General features: G+C 46.3%; 1 protein-coding gene across 1 annotated transcript; it reads right to left on the reverse strand.

Annotated features, from left to right (window-relative positions):
* Nucleotides 1-59: 59 nt before the first annotated feature.
* On the reverse strand, nucleotides 60-24,853 carry trim62.1 (tripartite motif containing 62, tandem duplicate 1). Its single transcript, XM_076140864.1, has 7 exons — nucleotides 24,781-24,853; nucleotides 23,361-23,924; nucleotides 8,724-8,819; nucleotides 6,058-6,314; nucleotides 5,161-5,276; nucleotides 637-3,415; nucleotides 60-557 (listed from the first exon to the last, which is right to left on the reverse strand). The coding sequence occupies exons 2-6, from the start codon at nucleotides 23,766-23,768 to the stop codon at nucleotides 2,865-2,867; spliced, it is 1,428 nt and encodes a 475-aa protein (XP_075996979.1). The 5' UTR covers nucleotides 23,769-23,924; nucleotides 24,781-24,853; the 3' UTR covers nucleotides 60-557; nucleotides 637-2,864.

Below are 24,853 nucleotides of genomic sequence, written 5' to 3' on the forward strand. Positions count from 1 at the left end.
GGGTATTTCCGACAAAAGAAGAAGAAAAAATATAGACCCCGGTGCCTTTTCAATGGACGTCTTTGCCTGAAGTAAAATGTCCAATACAAGTATGGACACCGTCTCAGATAGAATGTCTCCATCTCTAGAGTGAAAGCTGAGCGAGCAGAGAAACGTGCCTCAGTATCAGAGCTGAGGATAAAAGCCTCTTGTCCAGGGTTTGTGTGCGAGTGAATGGCTGCATGTGTCTGACTGGGGTTTACACTGTAACTGCGGTAATCACAACGCAACAAGAGTCATTTGCATTGAGGGTGTGAAATAATAAAACAGCAGGAGTCAGTGTTGCTGAAAGGAACGCTTCCCTCTCTGGGTTTCTGCGGTGTTGCGATTCAGATGTCACTGTCGGTTCATAATGACTCTATGGTAATTTGTCCCAGCCTTTCAAACCTGCACAGATGGCGAACGAGGAGGAACTATAGAAGGCTGCAGCTCGCCTGCGGTAAGGAGGGATGGGGTGGGGTCGGGGCACAACTCGGGCAGACATCTCGTCTAATTCCTCATGTCGCACGCACCGGGGCCTGAAAACAGGAAGCGGAAATAAAGCGTCGTCATTGCAGCTGAGTGGAGTCACGGTTTGGCAGATTGCGAGTGAAATACCTGGCAGGAGGCGGAGCAGGTATCGACAAGCTGAGCCACTTCACTTCGCTAAGTCAGGAGTCATCTGCAGGCCAGATGTTTTTCCACTGGAGCACATTTAAATCCTCTGCAGCGTCACAGGAAAATCACCACAAGAGTTAACAGTGCGGTCCCATTTGAGTCCTTTATTATAGCACATTGAGTAAAACATTTTCCCACGGCCCTCTAGCAGCGACTAGAGGGCGTTCACACAATGATGGGTGCACAGCGACCATCATCAAGAGACAATTATAATCATTAAAAGTGTCGAGTTATCATAATTACTTTAAACATTACCATGACTACCACCACAACATACCCCATCACCGTCTCACAATAATCTCATTATTTTAACATCCACAAATCGGACTTTAAAGCAAAACCCCACGACAAAGTGGGCTTAAATACTATGTACAATATTTAGGATTTGTTTTAACCTGCAACAAACACCAGGCGGTCAGGATGAAGTATTTAACTTTTTAAATGGTTAAATACCTTAAATATATTCCTGTCCGGATTGTCTAAACCGTCTGGTCCTATCCATCGGAGCCCACATCTGCTAATCCATGCATGTTAGAACAAACACTAACTTTTGTTTTTGCAAAAGCACAAAATCCAAACCTACAGTTTACTTCATACTGCACATACTGGAGACATCCCACTATACCGAGGCACTGCCCCAATCTTCTATTAAATGGGCTACACAGACCACAAACACACACACACAGATGCAGAAATGTACAGCAGCGGAAGGAAGCGTGAGGTGATTTCTTTTCATTTTCCCCTTTTTTTTTTTTGCTCAGAAAAGCCAAAAGTATTTTGTAATAAACACTTTTGGCTGCGACATGAACACAAGCAGATGGGCACAATTGAAGCTGGAATTAAATTTGTACTTGATGCCTTTATGCGTGCGCCCACCCACCCACAAGTACACACACACACACACAGCTCAGCATGCTGGACTTGGCTATGGGACAAAGATCCTCACAGTAGATTCTGTAGTGTAAAGTGTAAAACCAAGAGCACTTGAGGAAGGAGAAGGATTCATCTGAGTCTTTCTTCATTAGGAGACACAGCAGCAGCAGCATGCTTGTGAATGCCGGCGGCACGGGAATAACACAACAGTGCCATTACCAGTCTAATTGGAATTTGCCAAATATACAGCAGTTATCTGCAAAATATGATTGAACTGTTGGGTCTTCATGGCAAATCAAGCAATATTACGTTTATACCATTCAGATTTGAGCTCTGCCATCTCTCTCCTAAGCGACTAACTTGTCAATCATTCATTTTATTTTAGTTATTTCATTAAGTGCCAATGTATTTAGCTGGTTTTAGTGTTTGCCGTCGTTGAAAAAAAGTCCAGACATTCTTGATTAAGCTGGAGTAAGACTTGTGTAAGGTTCCCTGGAAAGAGGAAAAAAATTAAGATTGAGATAAGAATTCCACTATATATACAAACATGCAAGTCCTCACTCCCACAATAGCAGCACATGTTCACCAACCTCCTCCTCCTCTTCCTCCTCCAAACTTACCTTCCTACCACACAGGGCCTGGCTGTGGAGCACATGGACATACGCACCTATAAACTACTTTTAAAGTTATTCAAAGTCAACAAGAGCTCTCCTTGCAATGATGACGACTTCCAACAGACACACGTGTGGACGAAGCCATTATCGCAATCATGGTCCTAGACAGACAGAAGTGTCGACGGACAACGGCGAGTTGTGTGTCGAGTCCCGTCGCCACATTCCGGGGATAAAGCAAAGCCAGCTGTTACAGCGCGGGCGAGATAAGCTGGCGGTGTTGGGCTGGGAGCACACTTTGTCCGACAAGCCTGGAGATTGATAAGGAGAGCCGAGCCCCTTGGGAGTGTGCGAGGTGGGCCCGGGACCGGTCGGGTCAGTTTGCCGCGGGCCCCCGGAGGAGCCCGGGGATCCCTGCTGTCGCTTGTCTCCATTCGTCTTTTTTAATCAAAGATTCCTATCCGGGCCGGAGCTCAGGCTGTCGTCAGGGTTCAGTCTAGACGCAGAAAAAGTACCAGCACACATTTTTAAGAGCAACATCAAGCACAAATCTCACTGTACTGAAAAAAACAAACATTTGAAGCACCCTATTACGCTTTTTTAACTGTTTTCACACACTTCTTTTGAAGCCTACAGAGGTCCTATGACGTCATTTGCAATTTATTTGTCGTGTGCGAGCCGCTCTTAAAGGCGCACAGTGTTGATTCGCAAAGGCTGCACGTTTTTGCCGTTGGCGTGGCTCTGGCCGGGGCTGAAGAAGGGGAGGACCTTGGTTGGGAACTTCTCTCGGTAGGTGTAAAGCCAGGACATGTCCTCTGCATTGTAGAAGATCAGCAGGCCTTTGTGGTAGTCCAGGTAGACCCCCACCTTCTCCAGCTTGCTCTTGACGTTGAGGCGGGTCCAGGGCTCGGTGCAGGCGCTGTACTGGTTGCCGTCGTGCATAACGATGCAGTAGAAGCCGCGGCTGGGCTGGATCGGGATGCTCCCCTTCCGGGTGACCGTCTCGTTGGCCACGCCGATCATCCACTGGGTTTTCTCCGACACCATCACCTCCCAGTAATGGATGCCTGACGCGAAGCCCTCCACACCCAGAACGGACACCTCCACGTCAAAGCGACGCGGGGAGTCCTGCAGGGGCTGCGGGTGGAGGTTCCCGTAAGCTACAATTGTACAGTCATCTGATAGGATCAGTCTTTGATGAGCTGTGATAGGGTCAAGGGTTAACGCCGCTGGCACTGGAGAGACGACAAAAAGGGGGAATGGAGGGAACAGAACAGACGGTGTTAGCATGCCGGTACATTTAACACAGAGGAGAGATCCAAAACAGAACATCCAGGACTGCAGTGTCATTGGAATCGCCTCATTTGTCTTTATTGTTGGGAGATTTTCATGCTGAGGCAGCGAGTAAATGCACCCGGGCTGCTGAGCCACTTTACAGGAGATGCAGGGTCAAGGTTAGGAACTGATCTGCAAAATGGCTGCACCTGAAACAAAAAGTCATTACAGGGCAGATTGTGAGATGAGATGAAATGAGTTTGTGGATTTGGGGATCAGACGTACAGATCGTACGTTTAAACAAGAAGAAACATGACAGTGTGCGCCATTGGTGCCAGAATCAGGAGATGATCAAAGTAACCTCCTGTGGTCAAAGATGACTGACGGCTTGTTATTATGTGGTGCGCCCAGCTGCTTCTCTGCTTTATTTCCAGGAATACCAAACGAGGAACAGAGCAGCGAGTGTGAACGCGACGCACTCCCACAGCCTGTTTTTACGCTTCATGCATAAAAAACATGGACCTTCAAAGTCAATTGCTCTCCCGAGTTGGGTAGCGTGACTCAATCCGAGCGATATCACAGCGCGCAAAAGAGCGCAAACAACTGTAGCAGCCAGCATTAATTACAGCTGAGGGGAGGGGCACGGCTCCACAGGCTCCAGGCTGGTAGGTGGCGCAGTTATGCAGTTGAGGGAGGGGAGCCGCTGCAACCCCGAGCTCAGCAGGCTGCCATTAGCAAAATGTACCAGACTGAACAATTATGGCTCAGAGAGAGAGAAAGACAGAGAGAGAGAGAGAGAGACAAAGACAGACAGAGACAGAGCGAGATAGAGAGATAGAGAAAGACAGAGACGGAGCGAGATAAAGACAGAGAGACAGAGAGAGACAGACAGAGCGAGATAAAGACAGAGAGACAGAGAGAGGCAGAGTGAGATAGAGAGAGAGAATGGCAGATGGCCAACGGACGAGACGACGTCCTCTCTAATCAAAGACCTTTCCAGTGTGTGTTACAGACGATTCATTAAAAATTCATAATCTGAGTGCATCTTTGTGCCATGTGGCTAAACAGTGTCCCACCTGGTTTGCCAACTACCCCCCTCCCCCCCCGACCCCATCTACCCCCTCAACCCCACCCCATAACCCATCAGTGATGAGTGGGACGGAGGATGGCGAGATGAATGTCTCGGTCTCATCCCTCTCTCTCTCTCTCTCTCTCTTTTGCAACTGCCGGTGATGGATTGGAACCAATGGTTCCATTTGGCGGTGAGTCAGGGGAGGCCGAAAAAATGCCCGACCTCCCCTCAGCGGCGGCCGGGCTCAGCTGAGAGAGTCCATTGAGGGAGAGAGAAGAAAAAAAAAAGAGAGAAAGTAAATTAAAATCCTCAGCACATTATTTGAAATGATCTGGGTGAGCGATGGCTGCGGGCGGAGAGGGAGATTAGCTCGTCTCTGCTCCGGGAGGCCATCGCAGCGCTCCCAGTTCAATGAACGCTTCATATCTAAAGGTGGGGGGAAAAGGAATCCGAGAAATCTTTTTCTTTTCATGTAGGGACGGATCAGCTCCTGCAGCGCGTGCCGTTCCTCCGCTGAGGGAAAATTTGAAAACCTAATTTAGACGACACCTGCGGGGCTTCCACACTGAATCCCACGCAGGATCATTTCGGACACGTTTGAGTTATTCCCATTTTATGTGCGGCGACACGTACCTGGCGTGACATCCTGGAAGAGGGACTTCCATATTGTGTACTGTAAGGGGCCCATGTACTTGGATGTCGGGAAGTCTTCGTACGTCAGATTGGTCTCATGTATCTTCCCTTTAATCCTGTAACAGACAAAAACAGATCAATACCAAGATTCCAAATCCAATTTCTTGCCTTTTCTCCGACGACGCTGCCCCTTGTTCACATCGAGTCGACGTCTCCAGATATTAATGTGGTTTGTGTCTTTGAAATGTGCCTTTATTGATGTTCAACAACTGACGCAATGACTTCATCAATCTCCTTTGTCATTTTCCCACAGCAACAGAGATTATTATCAGTGAAGGGGAGGGGGGGAGTGGGGGGGGGGCAGGGTCAGCTGTTATGACGTTACTAAATCAACTTCCACATAAATCATTCAGTGCACTCCTACGTGCCGGGCCGGTCGCTGGGCCGTCTGAATCACGCGGTTGCCGTGCAGGAATTCCACACAATAAGTTGATAGAGAAAAAGTCGTTTCCCACTCGCCCCCCTTTGTTACACCGAGTATTTAAAAAGCGAGGTACTGAAGCTGAAATATTGTGAGGTTTGATTCTGCCGGCCTCAGTCTGAGCTCGGTGGTTGACCTTATCGAGCTCCTCTAACAAACTGTTCTGTTAAATTGTCCTCAAGTGCCCCTCCAAGATTAAACATTACAGCTGGTCTATTTCAGGCCTAATGCACCATCTGCTCAAGGAGAAGCTGCTGCTGCTGCTGCAGCTGAGGTCTGAGCAGAATCACCAGCATCACATTTACCACGAGGAGTTGAATACCAATCATGCTGCGTATCCGATGTTTGGATGGATTGCTGGCTTGTCACGTGCCAAATACTGCTACAGGTAAATTTGAAGGTGAAGGTTGACGCACCTCTCAGACGTGACGGCCACTCCCTCCAGGAAGTCGTGGCGCCCCGCCTCGTTGAGCCGCTCCTGCAGGATCTGGATGCCCTCCTTGACGTCGCGGAGCTGCTGGCTGTAGCGCTGGATCTTGTGTTCGATGTCCGCCAGCTTGCGGGTCGTGTCCATCTCCAGCTCCTCCAGCATGCTCTTCTGCCGCTCGCGCAGGAAGCGGTGGAGGCGCTCGAACGCATCGCCGATGGTTGCGCGCAGACTCTTGGCGGAGGACTGAAAAAGAGAAGATCTACTTAAGACAATGACACCGCTCTCAGCCTGGCCTTCGAGTCGCTCCACTTCACTGGAGAGTTTTTGTCACTCTAGTCTGACTCTTAAGCAGACAAAGCTCCATATCTGTAGGACTTACAAATTGCTCTATTCAAGTTCATATAACATAAACCGTCATTTGTTCAGCGATTCGACTTGTGCCAGTATCGACTTCAAGCTTTAAAAGGAGACGATACGGTGCAGTTGACATATTTTTTGCGAGGGAGAAACAAATGCTGGTGTCCTGGAGAAGCCTTTTTAAAATACTGATCAGGTGGGGGGTCAGAGAAGGACGGCGAGTACGTGACGCCAGGTGATTAGAGACCCTGCTGCCAGTCAGATAAGCCCGAGCAATTACACAGCTGCAGCCTTCAGGGGGCAACAGGCGGCGGGGCCGAGGAGAAAAAAGATGAAGACATTGATTTGTTGTTGGAGGAGAAAATTTGGAGAGGATGGATATCAAAGAGAGTGTACCAAAGCGCAGCCTGGGTCTTTGATTGGAATAAAAGATTGTGATGTGAAAAGGCTGTAAAAGATAGCGGGAGGTGAGGGAGAGAGCAGCAGCAGCCTGGAGTCTGAGGCGCTGTTCAGACATTTATGACCTTAAGATTCATCTTCCATCACTATGCGGAGACTTATTTTAATCAAAACACACACCTACTGCAGGTCCTGTTTGACAAATGTTTTGATTTTCCAACGTCTGCGTGTACAAAGAGCAAATGATGATGAAAGGAGAACGGATGAATCACAGTGGAACCGCTAGACAAGCTAAATAACATGTTTGTGAGATTCTTTGATGAAGGAGGGGTGTTTTCTGTGTTCTGCTCTTTGATGTGTTCAAGAGGAGGAGGATTTAGGAACTGTGATCTGAAGTTTAATTATGATGTGCCAGAAACTCTGATCAATCACCATCAAACAGCAGGCTGGTCTCTGCTGGTCTCTCAGAGATGAGGGTGGACATTCTCGCTCTGCCAGTGGGAACTGATTAAAATCTCTTTTTCTGTGCAAGCATGGGAGCTGTGTCATTAAGGATCACTGTGTCTTAGTCCTCCTACCTAGTTAAGGGTTGAAAACTGGCGATATAGACGAGGAGGAGGATGAATGCAGCAGCCCAGCTATCAGTCTCACCGACGTGTCTGCTGGTGTGGCCCAGCAGACACACTGTGATGGCTTTGTGCAGGTATCTGCAGCCCTTGGAGACAGGAGGCTGGCTACCTTTCAGGAAAGCATGCGATTATCAAGCGATTCCCCCCGTGGGCATGGGATTAGAACACAATGTCTACCCTTCAGACTGAGACACTCCCAGACACGAGCCAAGGACTCAAACTGGAGCAGAGGGCAGGCAGGCAGACACATTTAGTTAAATTGAGCCGGGCTGCTGCAGTGCTTCACCTCCTACTCGTCTCCTCTCAATCTCACTCAGGGAGACGCAGCTCACTCAAATATTTGCCACGTAAAATCAAGTCAGAACTGTATAATGGGGAACACACATAGAAACGACTTCTGCTAATCCTATAATTAATTAGATGACGAAAATCTAAGACATTCTTGGAATTAGTGATGCAGAGTTTGATGTTTGGATTGGATTGGTTTGCTCCGTGCTGCAGTGTCACACTGCAGTGTACATCATGGGGTCCTACAGAAATGCGCTAATGTGGAAACAGGGAGACATTTCATTGTCAGCTACCTAAAAGCATCAGAGATGCAGAGATCACTTTAGGCAATGTGGCCTCGTTCCAGGCAGTGCACTCTGTGCAAATGGATGTAAACCTAATGAGATCAGCTCATTCCCAGTGAAGAGTGGGGGTGGCAGAAAGGTACTGAGGCTACGGGAGGACTAAAATGGACAGCCATGCCACTGGCCTGTCCTGTCCTGGGGTGCAGAAGATGAACAGAAAGAAGAAGTGATGCTGGGACAATTGGACTAAAGTGGATCAAAACGTGGAGAAGTAAAGATGTTCTCCTGACAGCAGTGACACCATCGCTGCCAGTGATCCTTTCCTGTTCCACAGCTTCAATCTAGCTGCTAGGAGAGATCATACCTGGGGGGGGGGGGGGGGGTGGATGTTACAGCTGCACTGATTAAAACAAGGTGTCAGGATTAAAGAGCTGCTCCACAAACCAATTTGCATGTCGGTGCTCCGCTGTCAATTCAAATCAGTCATCCTAAAAGACGAAAAATCTCTGAGTGAAAGTCTGCGCTCATCAAACTCTCATTTATTTCCTGCTCTGCAGTTTGCTGAGTGACATTTAATATCAAATTCAGATTGGAAACAGATGAATAACATGCTTCTCATCGTGAGATCAAAGATTACTATTAATCTACAATAATCACTGCTGATACGGCTCAGAATGGGATTTAGTTTGCATTACCTTGGTCTCGGTGAGTTGTCTCTGCAGGAGCTGCAGGGCTTCAGAGTGTCCCTTCTCACTGTCCTGCAGGGTGGACAGCTGCTCCTTCATCTCCCTCTGCAACACAACAACACCAATAACAAACAAGTCAGACAAGGGATTCACTTTTACACCAAAGCTTCATTGGCTCTGTCTCTCAGCGATGAAATTTAACAGGTTATCGACTAGACCCTGAATTTGATTGATAGGCCAAAATGTAAACAGTTATTACATCCACATCAGGCCGAACAACACCGAGTTCTTCCATAGTTCACGTGCAACCTGCCCACAAAGTTCATAACTTTTCGGGTAATCCTGGTGATAGAGAGACAGATGGACAGACAGACGGACAAACGGGGGCTGAGGCACTCCAATTATATGTACTGAAATCGTTTGAAGTAACACAACTGCTCATCGTATTTGGGTACTGGGAGCGAATCTTACGGCTCGGGTACAATACAAGCAAATGTGAACCAAATCTCTGGAGATGTTTGTGTCACAGAAAACTGGATCTGCTCTCTAATCAGGGACCGGCTGGCAGAGGCAGCGACTCTAAGCACCTCACAGTTCTCCAAAAAGCGGGGGTGGGGCTCTGCTGGGAGGCCGGCCCGGCTGCTCTCACAAATGGACAGGCAGAGTTTTTGGCAGGTCCCCTGTGCAAACGCAGGTGTGCGGTGACCGAGGGGAGAAGCTCAGCAGACACGCTGGCTTCAGCACCATCCTGGTCCTGATTATGAGAATTCACCAACAACTACTGCTGCTGAACATGATCGACCGATGATTTGAGTTGTTCGTCAAGTAGTAGTAAAATCCCGATACACTAAAGGACAATACAGTATGTGGCAGTGAAACCAGCGATAAAATGAAACCCCAACCCCCCATGTTCAGTCCTTAGTCTCCTCATTAGGTGACCCTACTGCCCGCTCTGTTTGCTGGTGGAGGCCGCCTGTCACCTTCTCTGTTATCCAGAGGGCGACGCCGGCCCTGAAAACCGATAGCAGCAAAAATCCACTAAATGGGCCTGTCAGTAGAGCGAGGGCTTTTAAATCAGGCATCACTCAGCTACAAGGCTGGAATGAATCACAACCCAGACCTCCAGTGACGGAAAAAGGTATCAGGATCTCCGCCTTTAGTGCAAATGAGAAACAAGGCGATGGCAGAAATGGAAAGATTAGGAAAAAGCTATGCATCATTTTGTTTTCCCTTGACCTCCGTTATAAAAATGGAGAGAATTGGAAGGCTGCTGGAGATGAAGCGGGTGTCTTTACCAAGGACAAACACAGACAACGTGTTGCTGCAGAGGGAGAGCGTGACTCTCCATGTTAATAATAGGATTGCAGCAGGCTTGGCCGGCTCGCTGCCTCGTAGCTACAGCAGGTTCTTGTCTGCAGCAGGTCAAAGGTTGCACTCCCACGCACTGAAGAAAATCCACACAGGCGGAGAAAACACAAGCCTCTACACTTTAAGATGCACCTCACCTCAGTAACTGATCAGAGAAAACTTCCTACTGACTCACATATCAGCTTAGACGTTGGAGAATCTGTCCAATAACAAACTACATATGAAGACCATAACGGTCGTCTTACTCAAATCATTGTCTTCACCACATTACAGACAAAAATGTGATAACAGTGTGCATGTAAACGTGTGTGTATCCCTCAATCATGGCAAAAGGTTCTACAGCCGTACTTCAGTGTGTAAAGAAAGCACTGCGATGCATTTTTGAAAAAAATAAACAACCTTTGTGAAATGGTCTTCTCGTGCTTAGGCACCAAATGACTTTCATAACAAGCAATTACATGATCCTCCTAAACTGTCCTGGAAGCAAAAACATCCTCTCACTCATCCACAGGTGGAGATTTTCTGCGATGACATTTGCAGCGGTAAAGCCTCGGCTGTGTTGTTCATTATTTACTCATAGAGCGAGGAGCTGCATGTGATTAATATGGAGAAGAAAAGGTGAGCATGATACACAGCTAGAAGAACACTGCTGCAAAAAGCTACTAAGAGGGAAGGTTGTGCATCCAAGTGTACTGTGTGTGTCTGTGTGTGTGTGTGTGCGGGTTAGGCATGTGTGAAAGCATCTCGCGAGTCCTTCTCATCTGGCCAACAAAAGTCTGATATGACATTTCCCCAGGATGCCACACTGCAAGGAAATGGGGGTCACGGCTGGGGGATTATAAATCTGAAACTCATTTCATCCTGCTGTCATCTCCTCCCTCTTCCTCCCCTCTTGTTACGGTTGCAGCCCTTGGGTAATTATTTACAGCTAAATAAATTAAATAATACACCCCGGGTGCACATTTCTGCAGAATGCATACGAGGGCTTAAAATTCCCTTAAACTTTCCTGACAGCTGCGAGCTTTATTGTATTCAGCAGCTTGTTGGGGATTTGAAGAGGCTTTCAGGCTGATAAAGACGGGACCACAACAACACGCAGCGTCACAGCGGGAATACAAAAAAAGCCTATGAGGCGAAGAACTTGTACACACACACACCCCATTTAGCTCCAATTTGAATCCTGAAAATGTTAATTAAGTCATAAAAATGTAACTACAATCAAAAAACAATTTACATTTCATTTTGATCAAACACGAAGCCCAAAAATGTTTTACATCTCTAATAATGATGATTTCTCATTATGCTTTTTACTATAAACATAACTGAGGAGATTCTAATATTCAACCACTTGCTGACCTCTCATAACAGCAGTTTGGCGTGTCTGTTTCATCAACATCACACAGGCGGTGCGGAGGTCTGATCAAGGCATGTAGTCATTCATCGCTCAAGGCTTCTTCTTCTTTTTTGTGAGATTGATTACATTCGACTGCACACACAGCTGCAAAATCATCCCCAAACTCATGCTGTGAATCTGATGATCAGCTGGGAGCTTGTAGAGCACTCAGAGGAGGATTCAGAGCACAAAATGCCTCCTTGTTTTGAAAGTGTGTATCAAGGCCAACAGCGCCACAGAACGCACACACACACACACACACACACACACACACCAAATAGGTGAATGTTTCTCCGATTGCCGTTTGAACCTGACACACTTGGATTTTACACCCGTTTAAATGCTTTGGAAGGATTCAATCAAATATCACAAAATCCAGAGCAACAGTTAATTGAAATTGAAAGTTTTCCTGAACTGGAGGGCATTTCATTTCATTCCAATTCAAGCCAAGGCTCTTATTGAAAGCCATAAAGAAAGCAATTTGCCACCTCTCTTCAGGAGACGAGTGCTCATCACAGCCAACAGTGACATCACAACTGCGTAAGTGAAAAGTGAAAAAAGGGCAGTTAAGCATAACCTTCATCAAACCTTGGGTCGGGACATGATTTGGCCCATAGCAGGCATGAAGGGTAAACGGCACAGCAGCCAACACAAAGCAGCCATTACAGTCAGGCCGGGTTTATGAACAGACTGTGATTCACACCGCCAGACGTATATCATCCACACTCGCACCGCTGCCTACACAAAGACATGCAGCTTAGGTGAAAGGAATGAACGGAATGAAATTGCCTATAGACATGAGTGTGAATGAGTGTGGCTTTATGTGTCAGAATGGATGGATGGATGGTATAGGGAAAGATGAAAAGGATAGAGGAAAGGCCTGATGTCATTACTTTAAAATGACAATCAGAGGAAATGGCAAAGGAAGGTAAGGCAGTATAACTCGTCATATTCCCCCTGAATATAGAATATAGTACATACATTATTCATAAAGATGTGTGGTTTCCCCTGCCTGTCTGATGGGCTGGCGACCCTCCCCTCTGTGATTTCAGCTGGGGAGAAGTTAAACAAAAACAGGGCAACAAATTTGCTGTCTCAGGCTGCAAACTCCGGCGTGTTTGTTTTTTCTGAGACGTGAACCTGAGCTCAAGCTGTGCCTCACATGCTGCTACCGCTTTGTTTCCTGGAGCATCAGCAGAGCAGCGCAGGGGGGAGGGCCGACTGACTGAGCGGAGCTGGATGAGATGGCAGGAGGTTGGAGAGCCTCGGTGCCCCGCATCCGTCTAAGGATCTGTCCCGGTGAAGGCAGACGGGCTGTCCTTTGCCTGCGTCCCACCCCCTTCTGTTATCTCACAGGTGCCAGGTCTCACCCACCGACAGCCCAGAATCTCTCGCTCAGCTATGAAAGATGTCTGCTTGTCTGAAGATATTAGTGCTACTGGTTGATAGTCACGCTGCAAAGTCTACACAGAACCGTTTCATAATGATGAGATTATTGAAGTGGTCAGTTCCCCTTGAAGGTCAAGTGAGCTGTGAAAGTGCTAATTTCACATCCTGAGTGTTAGGATCACGTGCGATCCTCTTTCACGTGATGAATTTGGCGATGAGGTGAAGTGCTGATGCTGCTGGTCTCCTTCAGTGCTCAGAATATGGGCCGCAAATGATGAATGCCGCTGCTCCGCTTCCTACAGCGAGGAAGGGCACCGAGTACACACATGCATCATCGCAAACGTGAATACCCCAGCATATAAAAAACACCACCGCATGTCAGTTTTATTCATTTTATGTCCTTAAAATAAAAGATTCATGATGTTTGAATAGCTGACTGGTCCGCAGGTTCTCCCACTGAGCAGTAAGGGAGGAGCAGCGAGGACAATGTGTGCTGCTGTGAGGAAGGAGGATGTCGGAGTGATGAAAGACAAGCGGAGCCCTCAGTGTTTGATACCCAAAGCGGGAGAAGCCGTTTTAAGAGGATCGGAGGTTTTGCTGTTGGCACGGAAGTGGAAATCTGAGCGAGTGAGAGAGTGATAAGAGCCTCGAGCCAGAAGCTTGACAGAAGCTAATCACCGCTTCCCTGGGCCCCGGATAGTTCATCGTCTACTGATTTTTGAGTCGAGCTAACCTGAGCGGGGGTTTTTAACAGCAAGTTCTGGGTGCACAATGCCCTCGATTCAAATGAGGAATCCATTTGGCAGACAGCAGCATATTGGTTCCCAACGGTTATCACAATATCAGCAGTGCAGTGAGCGCGTTCATCAATGAAGAGCCATCAATCACGCCTGCTGGGAGCAAGGCACTCACTGGAAAGAGGGCTAATACATCATCTGAAGCATGGCCGTCAGTAATGTGAGGGGTGGGGGGCCTTAGGGGGGCCGGGCCCGCTCACAGAAGTGCAACTGTCCCCCCCACTGGCGCCCAGATCGGTTGAATAATAATATCATCTTACATGGCCCTTTGTATCATCATTTGCATTTGAAATGAAAACAAAAGTGTAGTACGTTTCTGTTAAAACTGTAAAAATACTGACTTTATATTCCTTCCAAAATTACAATAGAGAAACAGTCGATTGCTTTTCATCACTAGTCAGTCGACATCCTGACAAAGGAAGTAACGCAGTTTATCTGTACCCGCATGATTGTAGTTGCGAGCTCCCAGCTGGTTTGTAGTCAGCAGTCAAGTCAAGCAGAAAGTGATCAGACAGTAGATATTTACTGTATGACCAGAGGCGAGCTGAGCCATTTGACAACCTGTCAAGTGTTGTGCTGAAGAATTTCTTCGATACATCCACATTATTAGCCGAGGTGGAGAACACACTTTGGAGCTGAGGTGCAGGTCAAAGCTACAAGTCTACTTCACGCCGGAGCACAACGCAGCTTTGGTTCGACAGCACGCCGAGTTCAGAAAGTTTAGAGCTGCCAACCGGACTATGATATGGGATTGATCACTGCGGACACGCTTGTGAAGAGTGCGTCCGAATACACCCAGAAACTGAGCACACCTCTGCGCTCACACCGCCGAGGCTGTTACAGAGAGAAGACGCACACTCGACAAGAAACTTTGTGAGTTTGAAGTGGAAGCAACTGTTGGACAGAGGGACACAGAGGAAAAGACGGACTTTGAGATTACCTGACAGAGTTGTTGATGTTGTGCTAGGAGAGACGGTTGTGTGTTTTGTAGACTGCAGTGGAGCGCTGGCTGCTTTGAATCCTGAGGCCAAAGAGAATTTCATGGATCCATCGAAGGCAGAGAACCGGAGTTTTTTGTGTGTATATGTGTATGTGTATGTGTGTGTGTGTGTGTGTGTGTGTGTGTGTGTGTTTGCGCACCTGCTGTCTGCTTAGTGCTTCTGGTGTTCAAGTTAAATGTTGTGTTTGGTGCTTTGGGCATGTCCCTGTATTGACTTTTTGCATCCGGCAGAGTCGACTGTGGTGCTTTTTCAATCTGCGACCCGTTTACTGCTTTGACATTCGATTAATTAATGATGTAGAGACAATCCGTTGGTAAACGTGAAAACAGCATTGATTCGATTCAGGTCAAACGTTTTGTTGACTGATTTAAATGGACTGCGCCTGCTGCTGTGATACCTTTAGGCTGGTGGATGTGTAGGTCTATTTGATGCAGATGGCCTAAAGTGATGTCATACGGTATGATTCTACTTGCATGAGCACCAACTGTAGTGCAAACCATTATTTCTGTAATAATTTTCACCAGCTTCCACCACTAGGAATATTTGGAAACCTTGCCCGACCATACAAACACCAAACTCAGGCTCAACAACGTGGCTCTGAAGTCCTGGATTTTCTAATAATACTCCTACTTAACTCAGGCGACTACACAGAAAATGCCCCTTAGATATGTACTGTACGGTCTTTAGAGAGAAGGACTTGCAAAACCTCAGCATGTTCTTTGTTTAAGAAAAAAAAACCCGCGAATGTGTCAGGAACACAAATCCCCTTGTGGAAAAACATGATGTCCTTGCATATATACACAAGGTAGAAGGACTGCAAGGATGACAAACACATTTGTTTGCCCCCGGTTATTGTCGGCGGTGTGGACGCAGCTGGAAGTCATGTGGTCGTAGCTGTTGCATTTGTGCTATACTGCCTTTGATTGCGAGCCTGGTTCAGTTTGCACTACGCTTCACTTTTGTATTATGGAAGGCTATTTCTGTTTTGTTTGGCCGATGAGTGACAGAACTGTACGGACTGGGCACTAACTAACTCACCCCTTTGAAATGTACATGTATAGAAAGAGAGACGGCATACACTGAATTAGGTAGGATCTAATGCAATCCATTAACAATAGCCCTGCACTAAACCCTACCTTTTGAAGCTCAAATGTATCAGAGAGGTTTAGATTAAAATTCTACTGTAATCTGTCAATCCAGATTAGAGGGGATTGTGTGACTGTCAGCAGGATACTGAAAGACATTTGTAATCTTTTGTCCGCGTAAATGTACATGCCATTTACTTGCAATTTCACCTTCCTTGCATATGTGATTTTTTTTTGTAGATAACATAGGAGGTGCCGAGGTTTGGAGTTTGATCCTCAGTAATATTAGAATGCCAACAAGAGAGATGTAACTGGTCTTCATAGCGCTCGAATATCTGGCTGCTTGAGGAATGTTCACCAGATGCAAGCTCTGAAGGAACTAGAGACTGCTTTGGCCCCGAGGACAGAGATGGAAACCTTTGTAAATGTGATGATTCATTGCGAGCAATGTCATCTAGAGGAAAGGTGGGTGAGGCCAGTTAGTGTAGCTACCTGCTCCCTGGTGATTAACCTGACCGCAAGAACCAATGTATTATGGGAAATAAACAAGCACTAAGAATAGCTGCCAGAGAAACAAGGCGTCAGCATGCTTCACGTCAACCAGCCACCGAGAAGTCTTTAAATTGCTAATGTGGTTATGGATTATTGCACACTTAGAGGCTGAAGTGAATGATGCGGAACTTATGGTACAGTCTTATTGCAAAACTTGTTACGGCATGGCAGGCGTTTATTACCTTACATCTGTTGTTTATCATGCAAAAGATAATCACTGAAAACAACAATTATTTCACAGCCAGCATTACATTCCACAACTGCCTCATAATAAGGAAACTGCTTCACAAAGACCCTGCAGTTTAATTTGACACCATATCCCTAAACATACAGCGAAGACGAGGCAGACTGAGCATGTGAAGGTTTCCCAGCATGCCTATTAGTGGTCTCCTCCTGTCCTCTGCATGTGAGCCGCGACGAGAAATCAGGTTGGTGGGTAAACAGAGCAAATGGTCTCTCTGCAGGGCGACTTAAAGCTTCATCTCTCTTCCTCTGTCTCTTTTACATCAAACGCGGTACGCATGGATGGTGCGATATCGGAGTTTGTCCAATGGGAGGCTGTAAATTAGGACACCTTTCAGTTCTGTCTAATTAAATCATCTGCAGCAAATCATCGACACAGGGAATTACAAGAGATTACAGCCCAGTCCAGGTCAGCACAGACCCTCTGAGAACGCCGGCCTGTAATCTGACTTAATTCCCCTGCTAATCAAGGACCACTAGGAATGGAGTCTAAGGGTGGTGATGGTGGCTTAGAGCTCATAACCCAATATTCATCCCCCGAAGAATGACTGAATACTTATCACAACATTTACATTTACAGCTCAGTTTTGGGTTTTCTCATTTTATCTTAAGTAGGTCTTGTTCTACTTATGATGGAGCTGGAGATAAAAACAGCCCTTTAGATTTCTTTCTTTTGTTCTTTATTTGACAGTGTTGTCACGGCGAAGTCACTGGCGAGCTGCATTTTCTCGAATTACCAGCAAATGCTCCCTCTCCAGTGATCCCTCCTACTCCTCTTTGACCTGCCAGACCTGTTCTCTTACGAGCACATGACTCCTTCGATGAGTGAGAGAGGTACAAGTCAAAGTACTGAGGTCATACAGGAGCAGCTAAGCTATGTTTCACAATCATATCATCATACTGTTTAAGTATCGAGTCTTGGGATTTTAACACACAGGGACACAAAATAACCATTAAACCAATCAAAAACAATACCTCTTTTTTTTTTACTGTGACCAGAGATATTGATTCAGACCAATGGCCGAGTCTGAGGCTGTAGTTTTGTGGCCGATACATTTAATCAGGCAGCGTCTCTGTAGTAAAGTACTTCTCTTATGTATCCTCTCTCTCTTAAAAGGACCACAATTGCCCAACCACACTGACTGCTGACGTGCACCCAAATGACTCACTTGTTTACAGTAGAAGCTGCCCGGGGAGCGACAGTATCAGTCATGGAAATTATGACAACGTATATCAAACACAGCAGAACAGCACTGAAAGAGGAGGCTACATGGAAAGGACAAATGGTGCCAGAAAACGTTATTATTCAGGAACTAAAAACCATGGGCAGGACATTAGGGCCTTCAGAGCATTCACAGCATCTGAAGAACAAAGAGAGCAGTTTATATATACACCTATAAATGTACTGACTGAATATGAAAAGAAGAAAAAAAAGCAATTCAGTGCTGGAATCATCAAATCTTAAAATAGTTGTAAATAAATATTCAACTCAATTCCTTCTTCCTGCAGGCATTTTTCCTTTGTTTGTTCCATTCCTTCCTAATTAGGACCATTTCTATGTATAAATACAATACATTGGAAATTGCAGAAGACACAAGGCCTGCGGAGCATAGCAAGGGCCATAATCCAAACATCAAGGGGATGAGCAGGTCAAACTAAACACCTCCACAAGATCACATGTAGTGTCTGATGAATGCGGCAGTTCTATTCCCCCCTGTGAAAGGAGTTGTTTATCTGCTTATCTACCAAAGCACGGCTCTGTGAGTGACCAGCAGACAGGACTCTGTCCAGCCTCAAGCACCATCAGCAGCATCAGTAACAAGGGAAGTACAAGCTACCGCCTCTGTCTGGATCAGGACATTGTGCCAGGGTTCCTCTAATGGAACATGACTGTCCTGTCTCTCCCCATGGCTCCATTTCCACATGAATGCTGCCTCTCTGACACGCCATCCTGCCCGACTGCCAAGCTGGAGAAGCTTGTTTGTGTTGGATGGGTGGATGGCAGCACGAAAAATGCGTTAGGGGTGCGCCGGGAGTCACTATACACCCCCCCCTGAGGAGTTTCTTAAAAAAATGGATCTCTCTGTTTTTGTAAACCACACGCCTTGGGAATGAGCGGAAGGTTAGGGGAAAGATGGCACGAGAGAGGAAAGATGGAGCGGCGGGAAGAGAGAGCAGACTGAGGAGAACCACAGGGGAGACGGCAGCCGTGGGTGCCCTTGAAATTGCCTGACTCATTACTGCAGCAGCGCCGGCGCCCGTACATAGTGATGTCGGGCTGGTAGCGAACACTCGACTGAGCTCCGACACTCTGGCGGTGAAAGGCAGCACCGTTTTCCACCACCTGGGGATCATATCAGAGGCCAATGGGTGCTGCTCTGCCTCCGCTTCCTTTTCAAAACCACTGTGTGTTACGGCGGAGCAGACAAGGAAAATGCTAATACCTCCTCATTCATAACACCTGTGTTTGTAGTCTGATAAGGAATGAGGAACAAGGTAAGAATGGCGTGAATGGAGGAATAGCACGGTACAATGGACATGTTGACTGAAAGGCCACTAGAACCTGTCAGTTCTTCAGCATAGTGAACATTCTGAACGTCCAAACAGTTAGCAACAACTTTGAAAATCTAGGCTAAGAACCCAAGTAGGTTACCCCATTATCAAATTTTCAGACTCAGAAATATAATACAACTGTCACCGTAGAAAAAGGCAAAAAGGTTTCATTATAAAAAGGTAAAAAGTATTAGGACCTGGTATCTAATCAATATCAAACCAATACTGATCATACGCCAATTCATCATCAGTTATGTATCCAAGTAGAGCCCAATATGCAGGGTAATCAGGGCTGCAGTGCAAACCGTCTCATCTGCATATCCACAGCTAATGAGACGCAGAGAATAAAGACGGGAACACAAGAACGGAAAGTCTGGGTCCCAAAAACACTGTGATGCCACCGAGAAACACTTTCAATCATTAGATTTAACAACTTCAGCTTTGTTCTCTACATGACTTCACTTCACTAACTTTGGGTCGCAGTGCTTTGAGAATGAAGGGCCAACTTCCTCCAGTTACAACCGGGGATTACAGCGATCCAAACAACCTCTGTTCTGGATGGCGTCAGCACTCTGAGTGTAGCATGACTGTGCAGCGATTTTGTCACCATTAATCACGCGGCCTAAAATAAAGGCTTTGTGTCCCAAAACATAGAACAAACACAAAGTAAAACGTGAGGATGATAGAATGAGATGAGATAGAAGATAGCTTCCAGGTTACATCCTGTTTGAATAACTTCAAAGTAAGACTGACAAGCCAAGAATTTTCACTCATTGTGAGCTTTATGTTAAGAATAATTCTAGGGTTGAACCTTGTTTTGTGTCATTATTACTCAGAAGGTTTGGAAGTTGGAGATGATCGTTTTGGATTAGAGAGCGATAACTCCAACATACCAGCGCAATAAAACTTGTCCTAATCAGAATGCATTAGTTCCCTCTGAAATCTCTCACCCTTGAAGTAAATGGCTCCTTTATGGTGGGAAATATGCAGCAGGCAATTACGTTTGTGTGTGTGTGTGTGTGTGTGTGTGTGTGTGTGTGTGTGTGTGTGTGTGTGTGTGTGTGTGTGTGTGTGTGTGTGTGTGTGTGTGTGTGTGTGTGTGTGTGTGTGTGTGTGTGTGTGTGTGTGTGTGTGTGTGTGTGTGTGTGTGCGCGTGTGCGCGCGTGTGCGCGTGTGTGCGTGTGTGCGTGTCTGCGTGTGTCCGCCTGATCTGTGAGCCGCACCGTCGCCTGCAGGGTTGCTGGATTTGTTTGAGCATTTACAGGGAAAATGGATGCAAATCAACGGGAGGTAAAGTCCTTGATGCAGCGGTAAGACCGAGGGTCTGGGGTCAGTGGAGTGACATGCCAGGCTGAGGAGATTACAGTCCGTCACACAAAACCAAAAGCTGCTCTAGTCTGTGGCTACTGGCCAGACAAACACACTGTCAACACAGTGAAGGGAGAGATGTCATGACACAAGCACGGCCGACTGCAGTGGAACTGTGTGATCTAATCCCTTGAAGGAACAGATTGGACTTCAGAACAGTTGGAAAGACAGTTTCCTAAAAGGTCAGCGGGAACAAACAAAAGAAAAAGGAACCACTAAACGCTGAAACATGGAAAAGATCAATATTATAGGTTTCAGCCACATCATAAACACTTTCTCACGCACGCACGCACGCACGCGCGCACGCGCGCCAATTACTGCAATGCAAGCTTTGTGCTAGAAGGGTTCGGGTGTCGGTATCAGATAATCGGGTATCAACTGCGGATGTAGGATCTTGATTTCGTCATCCTTAAGGCATCTCATGCATAACACCCTGGTGAATGTTGTTCTATACCAGGATGGTTAACAGCAACGAGGGGGTGGACGCGTCTTTGTCTTTCTGCTCCCCTGACAGGTCATCGAGTGAGAGTACAACATGCACATTCAGCAGAAGAGCGTTATTACTCAAACATGCGTGAGAGCCAAACCACAAATGTTCTCCTCCACCCAAACAACCAGTCACACTCTCTACAATCAAACACGGAAGGTCACCAAAAGAACAACGCATGGCTCGATAGAAACTGACAGAGTTTACATTAATCTCAAATTCCGTGTGCTGAACTCAAACAATTCCACACGCATGGTCCAGGCTTTGGCTGTGGATCCACTGAATCCTTTTCCCCTCATATCCAAACTTTCCCACCCTACAAAAACTGGCACGTGACCCTCTGGCCTACATAGTCAAAACACTGTGGCCGACTGCTGTGCTTTAGCACAACCTCAGTATTGTTTTGGCACGGTGGCCAAGATGTGTTGAGACTCATGCTAAAAACTTGCGCCTGCAGGCATAGAGCTCATTTGTTTCTTTCTGACTCACAGCTCCCATCTGATTCATGAAACGAAAGACAAAATTACAATAAAACTGAAAGGAACACAGGGTTTCATTTCTGGAATATAATTCCTATTCATTTACTTCATCATCTCAAATGAATGTGACAAGAAGAGGATGTTAACACCATTTGTCGCCTCTTGGTGATGTTTATGGTTGTCTGACAAGGACGCTACCTCACATAACAAACTACCCCACTTGTAGAGATGAAAGGAGAGGCAAGCCAAGCTCATCATGGGAGATGGTCGTTTCCGACAGGGCCTCTGTGTGCTCGTGCTTTTCAGTATTGTAGATCTGGGAGGCCTCCAAACCTCCTGCCAGAACACAAAATGCCAGAAACGCTGCCTTGAAAAGAGCTCCAGGCCGCATCCAAGAAAAGACAAACATCTTGTGCTGAGCCCAATTACTTGGGCTCCAAGATTTCCACAGATTTGACCTTTCACATGCTTCCAGCACAGAGTCTCAATGGAAAATATGGTAGACAGCAGCGATATTCGTGGTACTTTCATTTATAAATCATTCTGTACACACTTGGGCATCATGTAGCCCTGAATTACACTCCATACCAAATCAATTAAACAGTCCAGATAAATGCACTTGTCCATTATGTTGAGTTTAAATGTCTTATTCTGCCATCCACCTTTGTGTTAAATTGATTTTCCTCTATTATCCTGCATGAACAGACAGTCGTTTTGAAGAATATGCATACAGTGTTTACTATTGCCTAAAGGAGTTTGCCTGTTTCAGTGTGTAGGTGGACAGGGTGGTAAAAAAACAAACAAAGCTGAGGCAACCTACTCAATACTGTGTCAGCAACAAGTTTGGACTATGGAGCTGAAATTACAACTGTAGAGTAAAAACAACACAGCAGACATGCAGTCAAGGTCACATTCAACCAGCTGTTAAATAACTAAAAATGATAGACCAGGCTAGAGACGATGATGTGATGCGGTAAAAGAGGCCGGAGCAGCAGTAAGAGAGTGTAAGGCCCTTTATAGCCCGAGTGTGAGCGTTAACTACCAACATGTCGGTCTGCGTCCTATCAGAGAACCCAACAGGCAGTCTGCCAGGGAAAATGGAGACCGCATGGCTTTGAATCCCACAGAACCGATCTGAACAAACCTGGACATCATCTAGGATTGTCACAGACAGAGACAGTAACGCAGTATATAAAACTGGACAAGACCGCATATAAGAGAACATACTTCAATAAAGAAAGAACCTGAGAGGAAGCTTGGTTCCACATTGATGACGATTAGGAGGTTTAGAGTTCCTGGAAATGCGGAAAATCTGCCTCAGCGTAAATAAATATGGCACATAAACAAAATGTGAGCTTTAATGAAGTTAACGACTTGAGTCTTGATACTTGAGTATCACCATGTATTCTTGTTTTTACAGGTTTAGTGATTATCCAGGGATTATGGAGCGTTTCCCCGTATTTTCAACAAACATACCTGCCTGTGCGCTTACATTTCACTCACTGCTGACTCAAGATCTCACGACTGAGACAAACGTTTCTTGTAATGATGCTCAAATGCATCTAAACCACGTAGGCGTTTCTTTAAGTGATTGTTCGCACCAAGCACTTTTTTAAGAATAATTCCCCACATTAGCGTCTGACCTCGTTAAAATAATCATTAGAGACAATGTGGGGGCAGGTTTACCATTCCTTGCATGGTTGATGAAAGTAAATCACCCCTATTTAGCAAAGAGGCAAGGTCAGCAACTTGAAGAGAAAGAGTGGCCGTTAAAATGCAAGTGTCTGGTCGAGGAAAGGGCAAAAGTTAATTTCTTTCATTACATTTGAGCTACCGGCTTGAAGTGCTCATGAGCAAGGGAGTAAATCCCGCCAAGCCAGGCAGTAAATGAGTGCAATCCCTGTCACTAATCAGCTGTCACAGTAACTGACCTGTATCTCCTCGTACGCCTCGTCGATTGTCGTCACTTGGTGCTGCTCGTGCAGCGCCGGCTCGTCGCAGAAGAAGCACACCAAACTTTTGTCCGTCAGGCAGAAGAGCTTGACCTTCTCGTGGTCCTTGCAGGGATAGGAGCTCCTCTGAGCGTTGAGGATGGCGTCCAGGGGAAAGGCCGAGTAGCGCTCCACAATGTTGGACAATTTGAGGCTCGGGAAGAGGAGAGGGTCGGCGAAGGTCCTCCGGCACTCGGGACAGTCACGCACTCCGTGAGGCTCCTGCCGGCTCCAGTGTTCGGTGATGCACTTGCGGCAGAAGTAGTGCTCGCAGCCAAAACTGACAGGGTCCTGGTAGATGCTCAGGCAGATGGAACAGAGGAGCTCATCCTTCAGACAGCAAGCCATTTGCAAAAACAGAGACTGAGCTGCATCTAAGGCGACGACGTACTGGAGCTGGATACACTTGGTTTGTTCTTCAGTTGTGTCTTGGGTGCGTTGCAGTGTGGGTGTTGATTGACAGATTGTGAATTGGTTTACAAATCTTTCACCTTTAGTTTCTCTCTGTTGAAAATGTAATAGACAACAACATCAAGACTAAATATCAGGCAGTGATGTTATCCAGCACATGGTCTAATTCATTTGTAACACACAGAAATCATTAACAGAAAGGGGTTGTTGAGTTACATATTAACAAAATAGACTTTGTTGAGATACCAGAGAACACAAAATCTAGCAGATTGCTCATGCAGGCTGTCATGTCCTACTGCCTGCAATATCTGAAATTTGATTTTCCTCTGGGAGACGTTTACTCTGGAAGTATCTTGATCCTTGTCTAATGATGTGGCGCAGAATCTGCCTATATTATCCCACAAATTGTTATGCATTTAGCCAAATTATTAAACTACATTGTCTGTTTTGTTCCTCTGGCTGGAGAGCTCTGACAAAAACCACCTGTATATGTCAATGCGCCCACAATATAACTACTACAAGTAAAGTAGTTTTAGGTTGCCAGGGGGAGACACCTGCAGAGGGATCATCTCTTTCCTCCTGGCCAAGCTTCTAGAAATTCCCCGAAAGGAGAGTTTGAGCCGGGCTGAGCTTTCTGACACTGGCTATCTCCTGCAAACTGCCCAGCGGTAGAGCTTTTGCATGCCTGGTATTTCATCACACAGATTCACCTTTGTGTCTCTTTGGATTTGTAAACATAACCGACCGGGACCACGACATTAAGACAGCAGCCACAGCAAGGGGACGAGAGGGACACAACCACAAAAGGGGGCAGAGCAGTAAGTTTATCAACTACGGGTTAAAATGTTGAAAGCAACGGTGTCGCAGCGTACGCAAAGGTATATTTAATTTAATTTAATAATGTGTGACATATGAAATAGGGAAAAGCAGAGGAAAAGTCCAAACTCACCAGCCTGCCAGCGGCGACATCAGCAGGTCCAAATTGTGAGTCTCCTTTCAGGAAGGAGAGCAACACAGCGGCA

Source organism: Genypterus blacodes, unplaced genomic scaffold (genome assembly GCF_046128005.1).
Source record: "Genypterus blacodes isolate CSIRO-AG114 ecotype Tasmania unplaced genomic scaffold, CSIRO-AGI_Gbla_v1 ptg000017l_1, whole genome shotgun sequence".
Classification (NCBI taxonomy): Eukaryota; Metazoa; Chordata; class Actinopteri; order Ophidiiformes; family Ophidiidae; genus Genypterus; species Genypterus blacodes.